The 15,366-nt window shown below is 39.9% G+C and overlaps 1 protein-coding gene across 3 annotated transcripts; it reads left to right on the top strand.

Annotated features, from left to right (window-relative positions):
• Positions 1–7,705: 7,705 nt before the first annotated feature.
• Positions 7,706–11,584, top strand: fam8a1a (family with sequence similarity 8 member A1a). Of its 3 annotated transcripts, none has more exons than XM_031296252.2 (6): positions 7,706–7,784; positions 7,942–8,453; positions 8,800–8,920; positions 9,155–9,278; positions 10,306–10,445; positions 10,627–11,584. In XM_031296252.2, exons 2-6 carry the CDS (start codon positions 8,033–8,035, stop codon positions 10,769–10,771), a joined length of 951 nt encoding a protein of 316 aa, XP_031152112.1. In that variant the 5' UTR covers positions 7,706–7,784; positions 7,942–8,032; the 3' UTR covers positions 10,772–11,584. The 3 variants fall into 3 exon arrangements, with proteins under 3 accessions (XP_031152112.1, XP_031152111.1, XP_031152113.1); XM_031296251.2 differs by having other exon boundaries at positions 7,716–7,784; positions 7,945–8,453; XM_031296253.2 differs by having other exon boundaries at positions 7,720–7,786; positions 8,011–8,453.
• Positions 11,585–15,366: the final 3,782 nt, after the last annotated feature.

Genomic DNA, 15,366 nt, shown 5'->3' with positions numbered 1-15,366 from the left:
TACTTTAAATGACTGCGGTACATAACCTGTCAATAAAGACATATTTATCATATCTAGCAATGAAGTGTTAACCACGGGTAACGCTTCTTTAAGTAGCCTCGTTGGGATGGGGTCCAAGAGACAGGTAGATGGCTTTGCTGAAGAGACCTTTAGCATTAATTGTTGAGGGTTTATAGGATAAAAGCAGTCTAAGTATATGTCAGGTCTAGTCGTTCTTTCTAGCGGTCTGTCAGTTAAAGGTGACCCATTAGAGGTTGGGGGAAAGAGGTGATGAATAGTATCTCTAATTGTTATAATTTTATCGTTAAAGAAACTCATGAAGTCATCACTACTCAGAGCTATAGGAATAGATGGCTCAATAAAGCTGTGGCTATCTGTCAGCCTGACTACAGTGCTGAAAAGAAACCTTGGGTTGTTCTTATTTTCTTCTATTAGTGATGAATAATAGTCTGATCTGGCCTTTCTTAGGGTCTTCCTATAGGTTTTCAGACTGTCTTGCCAGTCTAAACGAGATTCTTCCAGTTTGGTGGAACGCCATTTACTTTCAAGTTTGCGCGAGATTTGCTTTAATTTACGAGTTTGGGAGTTATACCAAGGTGCTAGTTTCCTTTGCTTCATCGTCTTCTTTTTAAGGGGAGCAACAGAGTCTAAAGTAGTCCGTAGGCAGGCCGTAGCACCGTCTACGAAATTATCAATTTGAGAGGGACTAAAGTTTACATAAAGATCCTCTATTATATTACGGCACGGTAATGAGTTTAGTGCTGTTGGAATATCTTCCTTAAATTTAGCTATAGCACTGTCAGATAGGCTTCTTAGTGTAGAAGCTTTTATCTAATTTCGTATAGTCGGGTAGTAAGAATTTGAGTTATTAAGAAGTGGTCTGATAATAAAGGATTTTGCGGGAATACTATTACGTCTTCAATTTTGATGCCATATGCCAGCACAAGGTCAAGGGTGTGGTTAAAACAGTGCGTGGCCTCATACACACTCTGACTGAAACCAATTGAATCTAGTAGTGAGTTGAAAGCAGTACTAAGGCTATTGCTGTCAATGTCCACATGGATATTAAAATCACCTACAATAAGTACTTTGTCTGATTTTAGGACTACACATGATAAAAACTCTGAGAATTCCGATAAAAATTCCGAATATGGACCTGGTGCTCGGTAGACAACAACAAATATATTAGGCTGTACTGTTTTCCATGTTGGATGCTGAAGATTAAGAACGAGATTTTCAAAAGAGTTATAATTTAGTTTAGGTTTAGGATTAATTAACAGGTTTGAGTCAAATATGGCTGCAACTCCCCCTCCTCGGCCTGAGCCTCTAGGAATTTGAGTATTAATATGAGTGGGAGGAGTGGCTTCATTTAGACTGACATACTCTTCATGGCCCAGCCATGTTTCAGTTAGACAGAATAGATCAATTTGATTGTCGGATATCAATTCGTTTACTAGTATTGCTTTAGAAGACAGAGATCTGATATTTAGTAGACCGCATCTAATTTTCCTATCCTGTTCTATCATTGCAGTGGTAGTTGTAATTCCAATTAGGTTGTTAAGTATTGCCCCTCTTTTGGTTACCTGTGATTTAACTGATCTGAGTCGAGTTACAGACACTGTCTCGTTTTTTGGGGCAGGTTGTGGCTGACGTGAACTGGATGCTAAATTGACTATGTTTGCAGTCAACTTCTTATTACTTAGGGGATTCGACACTTTGTATGGTCTATTGTTGATTATAACTGGAACAGTACTAATACTACATGTTACCCTGCAGAAAACATTTTCAGATTCATTCACTTGTAAAGTGCCATTAGGATCAATACCTGGGGGGCATGAATCTGTGATATTTTCAACAGAATGTCAATACTTAACTTTCAGTGTGGTCATTATGTTGTCAGATAGCAGCCTGGCTCCATGTCGGTTTGGGTGGAGACCATCATGTTTCAGCAGGCTGGGCCTCTCCCAGAACAAGTTGAAGTTGTCGACATAAGGAATGTCCAGGGAAGCGCAGTGGGGTTTCAGCCAGGTGTGGAGCCAGAACAGTCTGGACCATCTTTCAGCACCCTTTCTGTAGGTAGGTAGAGGCCCAGAGATGACGATCCGTTTTCCTGTGCCCATCAGGGTGGTGATGAGAGTGGTGAAGTCTTTTCGAAGTGCTGTCGACCTTCTCTCTCTGATGTTGTTTGTATGTATGTATGTATGTATAGTATGTATGTATGTATATATGTATGTATGCAAGGTTATGCAAGGTGGCTGGTGAGTGAAGCAAATCTACCAGCTACTTGCATATTTTACCAGCATTTGGCTGGTAAATGGTGCTAATTCTGAACCCTGTATGTATGTATGATTTAGAATTTCTGTAACTGTAATACCACTTATCTTTTCAGGAGTTGTCACACCAGACACCCAGTTCGTAATACTGCAAAATATTGCAATACTTTCATCAGTGGGCCATCAAGCACCATTGTGTTACCTCCTTCACTGACATCGGACATTTATTTGAATGAAAATCTTCGAGATTACAGCTTCAGTCCTTTAAAGATTACAAGCCTGTAGCTATTCCTCAACAAAATAAAACATTACATTGTTTGTGAGTTAGTGAATTCATAATGTCACACAAGAGTTGCAACCTGTTGCATATTGGATTCAGTTTGAAATTCTTACAATTACGTGCAGAGCATTACACGGTCAGGCTCCTGCATATGGCTGAGCCACTTCACCCATATTTGTCAACTCACTCACTTCTAACGTGAAATTTACTGTTCCACACATCTGGCTTAAGACCCGAGGGGATCGAGCTTTAGAGACCTTAGCACCTAAACTATGGAATGCTCTGGAACAACAGACTGTAAGGGAGGATACAGTCTGTTGTTTATGTGGATTGTTTTAAAAAATAGATAAAGCCCTGTTTAGACAGACATTTGGTTGACCTATCTGCACCTGCACGTTCAGTATTATTGTGTAATACTGATTGTGTATTGTTCTCATTCTGTATTGTGTTTCTTGGGGTGCCCCTGTAAAGCACTTTGTGACTTATGTCTGTGAACAGCGCTTTATAAATATATTTTACTTTTACTTACATAGTAAAATTTGAGCTCTGCTGTTTTTGTGCCTTAAACTTGCACTTACATAACATATCACCGTATAAAGTTGATATGTTTGCCTATGTATGCATACAGCAGACATGTAGCAACATTACCATTCATTTGGAGTTGTGTTTGTGTCTATCTCACAAATATTATTCCAATAGTTACTTTCCTTTCAGCTCTGATTTTGGTCTCCACCTATCTCTGTGGGGGGAAAATCTGGCTATTTAGCTGCTAAACGCTCTGCTGTGTTTACCAGCTGGTGGCTAACTTTGTCTGTCTGCCATTTGGTGTGTGGGCAAATAGTGCACAGTTGGTTTATCAGAGGTTTTTGCTGATAACGGTAGTCTGCTGCTGCTGAAAACGAGGATGATGAGAGAAGTGAGCATGAAACAAAATAGTTGTGGGTATTAAAACCAAAACAACAAGCTGAAAGACGCTAAAGCGCTCTGCAGAGCTGAGGGGAACTGCAGAGTCAGGTGATAATTATCTGTGTTGTCATTACGAGCGAAACGTTCCTCATTCCTTCAATCCATTGTTAACATAAAAAAATGATTAGAGCAGCTATAAAGTATGCAAATAGATTTCATGAGGGGAAAGGAAAGGAGCATGGTTTTAAAGGAAGAGGAGGTTACATAGACAAACCTCTCACCTATTCACCACAGTGTGCCAACAGGGAAAAAGGTGAGCATGTGCCGAGACGTTAAAGCAGCAGGAAATAAAGAGAATTAGGTAAAGGATGAGATGAGGAAGGGGATGAGAGGAATTTGCTTGAAGCAGGAGCCGGTGGGAGAGCAGTTTCTCACTCTCCCCTTTGGGTGTTCCTGTCAGGGCTCCAGGGAAGCAGACATAATTTACTTAATTGGCTTTCACTGTTACACATATAAGACAAAGTAAAAAATATCTCAGAGATTTTTCACCTCTCTAGGCCAAAGGTAGCATGGACTTTCCTTCGCTATATCAGCAAATTAAGTATTTTTTCCTCTCAGTACTTTGCTACAGTCACATATTTTCAAGTACATGCACAAATCACAGTAAAGGGACAAATGTGTAAACATCATAGACTTTGATCTGCATGAAATCAATGAATTAAAAAACTATGCCCAGTTGCTCTAATTATAGTGTGTTGTGGCATACTAATTGTTTTACATCACCTAAACAGTCTGAGTAATTTATACATAAATCACATGACAGCTGCCCTCCCCACTGTCTCAAAACAGGACGTGAGTGACCTCCTTCCCCACATTCTCTAGACGCTTTGTTCATTTCTTTAACCTGCGACCCACTAGACTCCTTCTGACTGGGAGAAATCAGTGTGCTTTAACCTTTGTGTGTACTAGGAGCTTAAACCAGTGCATGGTTGTACAAGGCAACATGCCAGTACGAAAACCGCATGAGCATAGAATACAGCCAAATCTGTAGAAACATAAATCTGGCGTTCCCACATAAACAAGAGTGGATTAGGTTTTCTTACAAACTTATCTAAATGAATTGAAGATCACTACAAAATCCCTGGAGAACCCTGTTAGCCTACTGTGAGGTTGCAATGGAACCAGTGGAGCTGTTCCCCCTGTTTCCAGTCTTGACGCTAACCTAAGCTAACTGCCTGCTGGTATTGAGCTTCAGATTTAATGCTCGGCAAACAAGCAAAGCTTTTTTTAAATGTCAGACTATTCCTTCAGCAAAGTATATACTTGATTGAATGCCCTTACAGTAATCAAATTTAAGTCTGCTAGCCTCCCTTTTGCATTTTAAATATTCAACAGGGAGAGGATGCCTACTGTACCTGTGCTCATTTATTGCAGACCTTATAAAAAGCAAAGCATTTCTTCATTCAAGGACGTGCCGATGTTAGAAGAGAGCATAAAAACAGTAGATCTTGGGGGAAAAAAAAAACTGAAAATGTAGTTCCTACAGTGCTTTTCTGAGCAATTATTTGGTGACCTTGTTCCCTTGGTGTATGTCTAAGAGCATGGTACACATCCTGTACAGACACAGCAACCTTTTTTACAAGAACTGTGTGAACCATGTCTGTCTCACAATCAATGGTGTGCACAATGTTACTTTGTAAAGGGCAAAGATCAAATAAATTAAATGAAGAGGCCTGTCTTCTACACATACTGCACTAGTGTGCATCAGCAAAGCAATAATATAAGGGGGCAGTCATGGTAGAAGAAACATTGTGTAAGGAAAAATGAAGCGTGCAAATGTCCCATCACAAAGCTGCTACGGGTGAAAAAAGCTTGTCGTGTGCCATTAGTGTGCCTCTACAGTAAATGTGACCCCACCAGAGGAGCATGTGCCTTGTGCCAACCAGTTGTGCACTTGAGTGTCCCAAGTGCCCCTTTTGTGTTAATTAAAAGAAGCACAAAAGTGTCCCAAACATACCCTGGTTTCAAATGCTTCAAAAAAAGAGCACTTCTTCACTCAGAGCAATGTCACAACTTACACTGTAGAGAGAGATGGTCATCTCATGGCGTTCACTGTACTATTAACCTGTGTTGACTCAAAAGAGTAAAGATAGATTAGATTAGTTCTGACTTCAGAAAATAAGGTACATACTGTGGGGTCTGTTGATCTGTCAGTGTGCCCAATATTTGCAAAAGATACCCTTATCTCATGGTAATTTGGCATGTAATATTTGCCTATTGGTTTTATTTGTTGCAAACTTGTATTTTACTCCATCGTAACAATGGTCAGGACATACTTCTTTAAAGGGGTAACAACAGAGATGTGGGTTGTTACTCTTAAAGGTAACAACCACCAGATTTTTTTTTGACGGTTGAAGGTGGTTTAAACAGCGACAATGCATCATATTGCATTCATAAGTTCATCATACCTTTTGCATATAACGTATTTTACAAAGTTCCTGCAGCTATCAGATGTGATTGAGTAAATGTAAGGTGGAAATAAAGTGGAGTGAAAAAGCAGAATTAATGAATCTCACAAAATAAAAATACTGACTAATACTATGCTGCAGTACTTGAGTAAATGTATTTTCCACATCTTGGTGATACATTGCCTACCCTGCCACAAGTACAGTAACCATCTCAACCAATGTCCCCTTACTCACACACACACACACACACACACACACACACACACACACACACCTCCACAGCAGTAATCCCACCAGGTTGTTGGGTTCTATGGGGGTCAGCGTTTGCCGGGTGCCTCTTTATTTGGGACTGATTACTTTTGGGCACAGTCATCGTATGGCCTCTGTCGACAGGGATAACGTTCATTGGGGTCGGATTGGCGTCCGCCTCACTGGCTCCATTCACTGGGCCAGGCACAATCATTTAGAACTGGCAGACCGAACACCTAACCTACAGAGCCGGGCCAGCCCAGTCAGCAAATACAACCCTCCCCCCCTCACCCCTTCAGTTATCAGAGAGGAGGGGGAGTTAAATGAGAGAAAGGGTGAGAAAAGAAAGAGAAATTAGAGCAGAGGTGGAATGGAGGAGCGAGTGGGAGACTTGAGTGAGCAGCTCCAGCATTTTGGGTTCATAGGGAAAGAGTGACATAAAGAAAAAGAGAGACTGTGTGTGTGTGTGTGTGTGTGTGTGTGTGTGTGTGTGTGTGTGTGTGTGTGTGTGTGTGTGTGTGTGTGTGTGTGTGTGTGTGTGGCTTATACAGAGTTTTGAGTGTTTGACCCTGATAGCCTCTGTGGCAGACTACTGATTTGTCACTGAACTCAGATGTTTGAGATCCCTAGACCCCTAGATGTGACTGCAGACTCAAACTTCCACCCATGAGCATCTAAATGGTCAAACATGGCATGTGCATAAAAAATATGTTATTGCCTAAGTAAAGCAAGACAAAAAAATGCAGTCAGAAAACATTCACTTCGTGAGGTTTTACTATTGTATAATCTAATGTAATCATTGACAGAAATAAAATAGACTTCTAATGGTTGCATTTGATGTGTTATGATTTTGTATCAGTTGGCCTCTGCTGCTCTCTTGTGGTGCAGCTGATAGGTTGTCTTAAATTGAGTTAGGACTAAGAAGGCCATTTATCTTTATGCTGCAGTATATTTGTCTTTTCACACCTGTTTGTCATAGAAATTTGAGACCGAGTGCAGTCATTCACTGTAATATGATTTATTTGATGATGAATATGATATGATGATTTCTTAAATGTTACAAAAGTGATAGTTTGTATTAGGTAACAGAGGTCATGATTTGTTCAAAATGTTAGATGTGTAATTAGTACAAGTGTGACATGATTTGCTTAAAAATGTGACAGAGTTAATGATTTCTTAAAAGAAATGCTACATAAGTGATAATTTGTTTAAATATGTGACAAATGTGTTCATACAAACCTGTCACAAATGATGTGTAGTAAAATATCAAATCTGATAACTGGCTTTGATGTTGCATGTTTAAATATATATCTGTGTATGAATATTATTTAAAGGTATAAGGAAATTTGTATCACACAAGTAGCCTTTCGTATTACTCAGTACCCCTGAGGTAGCTCTGAGTTTGAAAGGGGTTGGTGAGCCCTAGTTTAGATTATCTTTGCTACAAGCTACTATGAAAAAGTGAATTTTGATGGCGCTGTAACAATTAGGAAAATACGCAGGAGCTCGGCTCCTTTAAATGGATCATACCATTAATGACAGAAGGGGGGATGTTATTAGCCATTTCCACAACATGATGGTATTTCGCTGATATCTGCTGCAAATAAGGTAGGTATTATAATTTTAAATTACACGTTATTGTTTAATCTGAATTACCGAAATATCATAAAATTACAGCAACCTGGAAAGTAACTTCTAACATTGAGCGATCCAGGAAATCCCTGTATTTACAAACACACTTAGCTAGCGCTGTGCTTGTATCCAGCAGGGAGCTAATGAGATATTACCTGACAGCGTAAAGACGCTTTAAGAAGATTTACCTGCCAAATTAAGCGAGACAGTGAAGCGGGTCAGACATGTTTACGACTACGACGAGTGACAACCGCCGTGACGGCCCCGAAAGTGATGCAAAGCAGCCTCAGACCACCGCAACAACCGAATACTGCGCAAAGTTGCAGCAGTGGATGTGGCAGTATTACTGGGGGTATGTCTATGATGGCAACTGGCAGAGCTGGATGGCTCTGTCAGCATTCCCCTTCCCTCTTCCGTGCGGAATCCCTCCGCCTGGGACAGGCGCTCAGACACCAGGTACACCTGCATCGTCCTCCGGCGGTGGGCAGCAGGCTTTTGACACGCTTAACCGGTACAGTTACCCTTATCCCCTCAGTTTCCAGGCATCCCACCCTCATCCAGGTGGTGCCCACACGGGACAGACCTCAGCTAACGTTACTGATGCCCGGCCAGCCCAGCAGCAGAATGGGAATCCACCTCAGACAGGTATGGATCAGTTTGACAGTGAGCTGCTCTAATAGTCAAAGGCCTACCTCATCAGAAATGCTGTTTAGCCTGCAGTTATGTGTAGGCTTTCTATTACATAAGCTAGGTCATGAGTGATGGGAAGCAGGCTTAAGTAGCCTATATTGCTCTATGGAAACAAGCGTATACGCTTGAATCATTCAAGGGTTTTCTCAGTGCTCTTTTAACCTCTGAAGTTCAGTTGATATTTAAGATAATTTATATATAATAAATTATAAAGTATATAAGTATATAAATGAGACAGGCTAATGTGTCCCATAAGAAAGTATTCTCTCAGTACGCTTGTCTTTTCATCTGCTTCATACAGGACGGGAGTACACCATCCCCTCTCCTCTCCTGAGGTTCCTAGCTGAGACAGTGGACTTCTTTATACTGTTTTGTGTGAAGGCCACCATCGTGCTGTGGATCATGCATCTGAGTGGTATGAAGTGAGTGAAACTATTAAACACTTTTCAGTGGAAACTAATCTTTCCAACTAAAACGATAAACAAATTAAGACACAAAAAAAAACAGGCACTGGTGTAGCTGTGGGTCAGATATGCAACATACAGTATTTGCATGACCAAATAGTTAATTTCTTACATCATTGCTTTAATGCCAAGCTATTTCAGCATCCCCCCAGATCCATCCTCACACAGGCATACTATCTCTTCTCTTTAAAGGGACATTGCCAAATTCATTACCCACTTCATTGTGGAGGAGATAGATGAGAACACATCCATGGAGGACCTGCAGAAGATGTTGGCTGTAGCTCTGGTCTACAGGGTGCTAGTTTGCGTCTATGAGGTGAGTCATACTTTGCACTGCCTTGACAAAGGTAATAATAGATACAGTATGCAATCTTTTAACTATTGATGATTCAATTAAATATTATTAAATCACATGTCAAGCTGTGTAGTTCATGTTTATACCAAAATTGCGTATTACAATACTTGGTAGTTCATAAAATTAAATTCACATTGATCCATTACAACATTTAGTAACAAGTCTACAGGGCTGGAATACATGAGTATTTAAAACCAATGTCTTCTTAATGTAATGCTGCATACAAGGGTTTCCCAGCTGAATGGAATGACTCAAACCAGATGACTTCTTAACACACCATTTGTATTTGTAGTTAAAAAATATATATACATGTACATACACACAATTTTGTCCATTCACATTCGGTATGGGTTGCCTCATTGCCACATGCTCTTGTTTAATGACAAGAAGAGTCATGTACAGTCAAGAGTTCTTCTACAACACAACATTACATCCCTCAGAGGAAAGTGATGCAACGTTGCATTCAAGGTTGCCACAGATGAAGACATGTATTGCGTCTCATGTTCGACTTCTGCATTAGTGGCTTCTTTTCCCAGGTGGGAACAAGCCCTGGGACATTCAGGCACCTCTGCTCAGACTAATGCCATCTGGCAGGTTTCCTTCCTTGTTTGTGTAAACCTGAAAATGTATTTCTGGCCTTTTTTTTTTTTTTTACTCCTGCAGCATCATTTATAAGTTCTGACCTTAACTGTACAGCACCATTTTATGAGCATGGCCCGGAGCCCACAGGCTATTGACAATGTGCATACCTTTATTAGGAAACAGAGATTGCATTCAGTGATAAACTGTGTACACTTTGCTATTCAAAGCATGTGGCTGGCTGATTTTATGTACCTATGTTTTCCTTGTATTCTTATGTCTTCTATTTATCGTATTTCAATTTTTTGTAAAGCACTTTGTGATTTTTATCCGTGAAAAGTGCTATATAAATAAACTTTACTTTAATACCTTACTTACTTACTTACTTTTGTCCTTCTTGTGCAATCAGACCATCTGTATCTGGGGAGCTGGTGGTGCTACACCAGGGAAGTTCCTGCTCGGCCTGCGGGTGGTGACGTGTGACACATCCACTCTGGTCCGACCCAACCGAGTCCTTGTAGTCCCAGCTTCTAATGTTTCCCTCTCCGCGTGAGTGATCATATACTGGATAAGTTACTTTTTGATTTGATTGTCCAAGTTGGAATCTATTGTGGTATCTAAATCACAAACCAATGTCTCTAGTAGTCTTGAGTACCTGTAGAGCATCTGTGTTGGAATACTCCATTGAACCTCTTGTTTTGTCTCGTCTCTTTTGTCTTAACTTCCACAGCTCTACAGTGCGGGCTCTTAATAAGAACTTCTCCATTGCCTTCCTCTTTCCCGTCTTCATCACTCTCCTCTTCTTCCAGCACAACAGGACTGTGTATGACATTGTGGCAGGGACCATTGTTGTCCAGCGCAGAGGGGGCAGATAGCCTCTCCTCAGGCAGCAGACTCTTTTACTGTATACTTGACAAAGTAACGACAAAGCGCTACAGACCTGTGTGCGCTAAGTGTCTAAAATTTAAAGCAGTCACAAATGAACTAACGTTGAAAAAAACAACGCATTGGCTCATTTCTTCACTGGATCAAACAAGGACTTAAACTGCAAATTATGTCATGCTTATTTGTATCCATTCTTTGGGCCTATGGATATTAAGATGAAGAATTGTTTTTTTGTTTTGTTTTTTGTATTTGAAATAACGATAACTTTTCTCCCCGGTGAATGAGGTTCACACAAGAGAAATTGTGTTTGTGAATTTCCTGCTCATATTTTCTGTCTTCAGTCTTGTAATTCTTGTCTTAATGTTTTGCATCACAGAACCACTGATTGTCTGAACTGCACTATTGAATGCCACTGCTCATGTCAGATTTAAACTCATGCATAATGTAAAACTCTTCTGGTATCAAAGATCATTAATGATTTATTCACATGTTATAATGTTGGCTTAGCAGTCCAGTTTATAGTTTACTTAAATCCCCAGTATGGCCACATATTAAGACACCGGTACATGATTTATGCAGAAAGTCCATATTTGATTCATGGCCTCAAGTATCCATGTCTTCACATTTTAAACACAAACTAATTCAAATATTTTGATGAAACTAACCGTTTTTCACATATCCTAACACATTTTGATAAAACCTAACTAAAACAACCACCTGCTGATCTAGCATTTACAAAATGACCCCGATTACCACTAAGGAGTTAGCTGTAGAAGATGAAATAAAAGATTCCATATAAGCTTCTTCTTTAAGATTCTCATTTAAAGTGCTCATATTATGCTCATTTTCAGGTTCATATTGTATTAAGTACCAGAATAGGTTTATGTGGTTTAATTTTCAGAAAACACCATATATTTGTTGTACTGCACATTGCTGCAGCTCCTCTTTTCACCCTGTGTGTTGAGCTCTCTGTTTTAGCTACAGAGTGAGGCATCACACTTCTGTTCCATCTTTGTTGGGAGTCTCCCCTGCGCAGTAAGTACTGCTAGCTTGTAAGTTGCAGAGTACGAGGGCGTGCCACGCTAGCAGCTAGGCGAGCATTATAACGTGTGTTACAAAGTGACGCACATTCGTCACGGAAGTAAAGGCTGGACTACAATAGAGCTGTTTGGAGCAGTTTGTGAACAGTGTTTTCTCTGGAAGATGGTAAGTCCCTTTGGGGTGGACTTTGGGCTTTTTCACTTTGTAAACCTATAACGTGCGCAAAAAGATATATAATAAAATAAAGGAAAGGGAAAAAGCCAAAAAGCATAATATGGACACTTTAAAGACCTCTGTCACCTTGCTAAAGTGAAGATTTCATTTGTGTCCTTGATTGATTCAGATGGGTTGTTGCACCATTAAAGGGGAGACATGTTTATTTGATCTATGCAACTCTTTAAGGGTAAGCAAAGGGCTGCAGCTGTGCACAGAGGAAATGTTTGAATGTCTGGAACTAACAGAGAGGACCATGCTGCACAAGTTTTTGAGTGTGATCATAGTGCAGGATCATAATGCAGTGTCTAGTGAGTACTGAATATGTTTCAAACATAAAAGCAGGTGTAAGGGACGGGCCCATTGTTACCTATGGGACAAAGTTTCAGAGGTCAGTCAATAAAAAGGGCTGATTTAGCAAAAAAACATAATTGACAGGATTTCAGAATACATTAGGAAATCAATATTCTTTGTCTCATGCCTGAGAATTTGGGCGATAGAGCTACCGTGCTATAGAAAAAAACAGGATTAAAGGGATTCATTTTTACTTAAAGACCTGTAAAGGACATTACACGGTCTAGTACCACAGGCTTGTGGTGTGCACCTTAATTTCAACATATCTCTTTTAACCTTTAAACTGAAGTACAGACCAACTTCCAATCAAGAACTATGACAAAAGTCATCCAAACTAACCGTAATAATAATATGTATAATAAAGACATCATCAATTCTACAGTAGGAATAATGTTGGCTGTTTGCATTGATTTCCTGGGTGTTCATTTGGATGTAAAATACAGAACTCTTACATCTTTAGCCCAACTGTTCTCCACCGATGCTACAGCACTTGTTGCCACATGGGGGCGACATTAGGCAACGCAGATCAATACATGTGGCCCAGATACAGTAGATGGAAATAGACTGTAGTTACTGGAAGTTGGCATTATTTTACATAATATGTTGCACATAATCTTTATGCTTTCCTGATGAATACATAACTTTTATCATAACTGAGGCCAAAAACACATTTTAACTAGCACAAATATATTTCTGTGCAGTACCTACTTCCTGTTTGTCACTTCACAGGTACAGCAGCAGCTAATGATGCAAACACATTGTATGCACACATTCCTGACAGACTTCTCTTTTAATTATGGGCTATCTGCTGACATCTACAAACTCACTCCTTTTGCAAAAATATCCATGCATCGGAAATTGTTAGACTACAGGTCATGCAAGGTGATTTACTAAAAAATTATGCAACTTATTGAGTTACATTTGATTTAGCACCTCTAGATGTACCATGGTATTGGTAAAATACCAATACTTACATGCCATTTATATGGTATTACCACTGTGCCGACTCCTCTCACATAAAAATAATAAACGTTACTGTTACTCACGTGGCAAGCAAGCTGTCATTCAGAGACAATTTATGTAGGTAACATGAACTAATGCATTTTTTCATTTACACTTTTTTTCCCCCCCAAAGTGCTGCAGAGTTGAATTTTCATGAGTCGTGTTCTTGTAAGATTAGCCCGGGGGCATATTTTGTCTTACGGTCCCAGTTAAAAAACGTTCATTTGGCTCTCCTCAGTATTGGTAGGTTTTTAAATAGCAACCATTAATCCTAATTAATTAGTAATAATCACCAGTCTCTTGCCAACTTTTACCCTCCAACATGCACACAAATGAAACAAAAGACACAAATCAAAGCCACCATTCAAGACTTTTTACCAGCTTTAGTCTTTTTTTTCCCCATTTGTTCGCATGTTGTTGTCGTCATCTGTACATCTGTCTTTGGTGTCACCTTTTATCTAATTCCTTCCAAACTGTGGCCTTCAGGGATCGGTGGATCGTCTCGGAGCTTGCACCCACACCCACGTGTGATCTGATGCCAATGAGAAGTGGTAGAACATATGTAAATGCAGTGTCTGAATTATAAATGTGTAACATCTAACATAAATGTTGAGCTTGTAGATCTCAGATACGAGTAAAAAAGTATTAAACTCCTTAAATGGCTTTGAGGCAGGGAGATGGAAAAAACTTTGCAAACATTTTGTCAGCCATTGTGCATGATTTTAAAAGTTCATCGCAGCATTTTGTCCTTCAGTAGCAAGTTTTTTTGTGCTGAGAGTCATGAGTTGTTCTCTGTGCCAGGGAACTGAGAGAGGCTTAGCAATAATTACGCCTCGAGTGGCTCTAATACAAATTTCACAGGGAGACAGAGAAAGCAACAGAAAACGTGAGACAGAGAAAGGGATTTAGAGAGAGACAAAAGCCCAAGAGGAAGGAAAAGATTGGAAAAGGGAGTTCAAATGAGAAAAGAGTGAAAGTGGAAAGAGTTAGGGGGAGGGGGGGGGATGAATGGAAGAAGAGAGAGAGAATGAGAGGGAGCGAGTGTGAAAGGCTGAGGGACACCATGCTTGAAAATTCTCTCTGATCTTTGAGCCGTGAGACCAGAGGCGATGGAATACCCCGCAGAACTCTATTAAAATTCATCCAGCCTTACTAAAGCTCGCAGTTATTATACAAGAGATGCCTTGCACAGCTCAGCTTTCTCTGTTTGCTCTTTGTCGTATTCAGTACACACATGAACACAAATGCAAAAAAAACAAACACAAACAACGCCAGTCTACACACACATAACTAAAGTAGTCTTCACTGTAGACAAAAAACAACACTTTAGAACAGGTGGCAATGCTTTTGAAGTTTACGTAGTACAGTATAATATATGACTTTAGCAATTAGATTTCATCAGAGCTGGAGCACTGAAGACTAAAAGGGTTTTTTAGTGAATATCACTCAGTCCAATTTGGGAAAATCAACATTATTTTAGAAGAATATTGTTTTGTTTGAAAGTTAAAGCTGCATCTGGCCACCCGAGGGCAGCAGAAACGAGCTGTAAACACAATATTGACATAATAAAGTTGATGCTGTGAACTTGTTAGCAAACAGTTGCTTATTTACAAGTCCAACAGATGTGGAGAAACATTAGTAGTCGTTGGGAGTCATGTCTTTACTCTCCTTTTAGCTCTGGTTTTGGTCTACACCAACTCCTTAAGGAAAATATCTGGCTCTTTAGCTGCTAGAGCTCCACTCTTTTCAGCAACTAGTCTTTGTTTGTTGTTTGGTGCAGTGTACAGTGGGTTTATCAGAGTTCTTTTGCAGAAAATAGCTGCCTATGTCTGGCAATGATTAGAGTGGTAAGAGTGGACACACACGGTAAAGTTCTGTTTTTTGTCATCATCTGTCTTTGGTGTCTCCCCTTTTTCTAATTCCTTCCAAACTCTGGCCTTTAGGGATCGGTGAATCATCTCAGAGTTTGCACCTA

Source organism: Sander lucioperca, chromosome 16 (assembly GCF_008315115.2).
Source record: "Sander lucioperca isolate FBNREF2018 chromosome 16, SLUC_FBN_1.2, whole genome shotgun sequence".
Taxonomy (NCBI): Eukaryota; Metazoa; Chordata; class Actinopteri; order Perciformes; family Percidae; genus Sander; species Sander lucioperca.
The sequence above is the reverse complement of the archived record's forward strand: the minus strand, read 5'-3'. Positions and strand labels throughout refer to the sequence as shown.

What these genes read in the sequence shown, in the direction of transcription:
- fam8a1a (XM_031296252.2), top strand. Translation starts at nt 8,033, where the DNA reads ATGTTTACGACTACGACGAGTGACAACCGCCGTGACGGCCCCGAAAGT. An exon ending in ATGCATCTGAGTGGTATGAA is followed by an intron (nt 8,921 to 9,154) that starts GTGAGTGAAACT and finishes TTCTCTTTAAAG; the next exon opens with GGACATTGCCAAATTCATTA. An exon ending in TCTAATGTTTCCCTCTCCGC is followed by an intron (nt 10,446 to 10,626) that starts GTGAGTGATCAT and finishes TAACTTCCACAG; the next exon opens with CTCTACAGTGCGGGCTCTTA.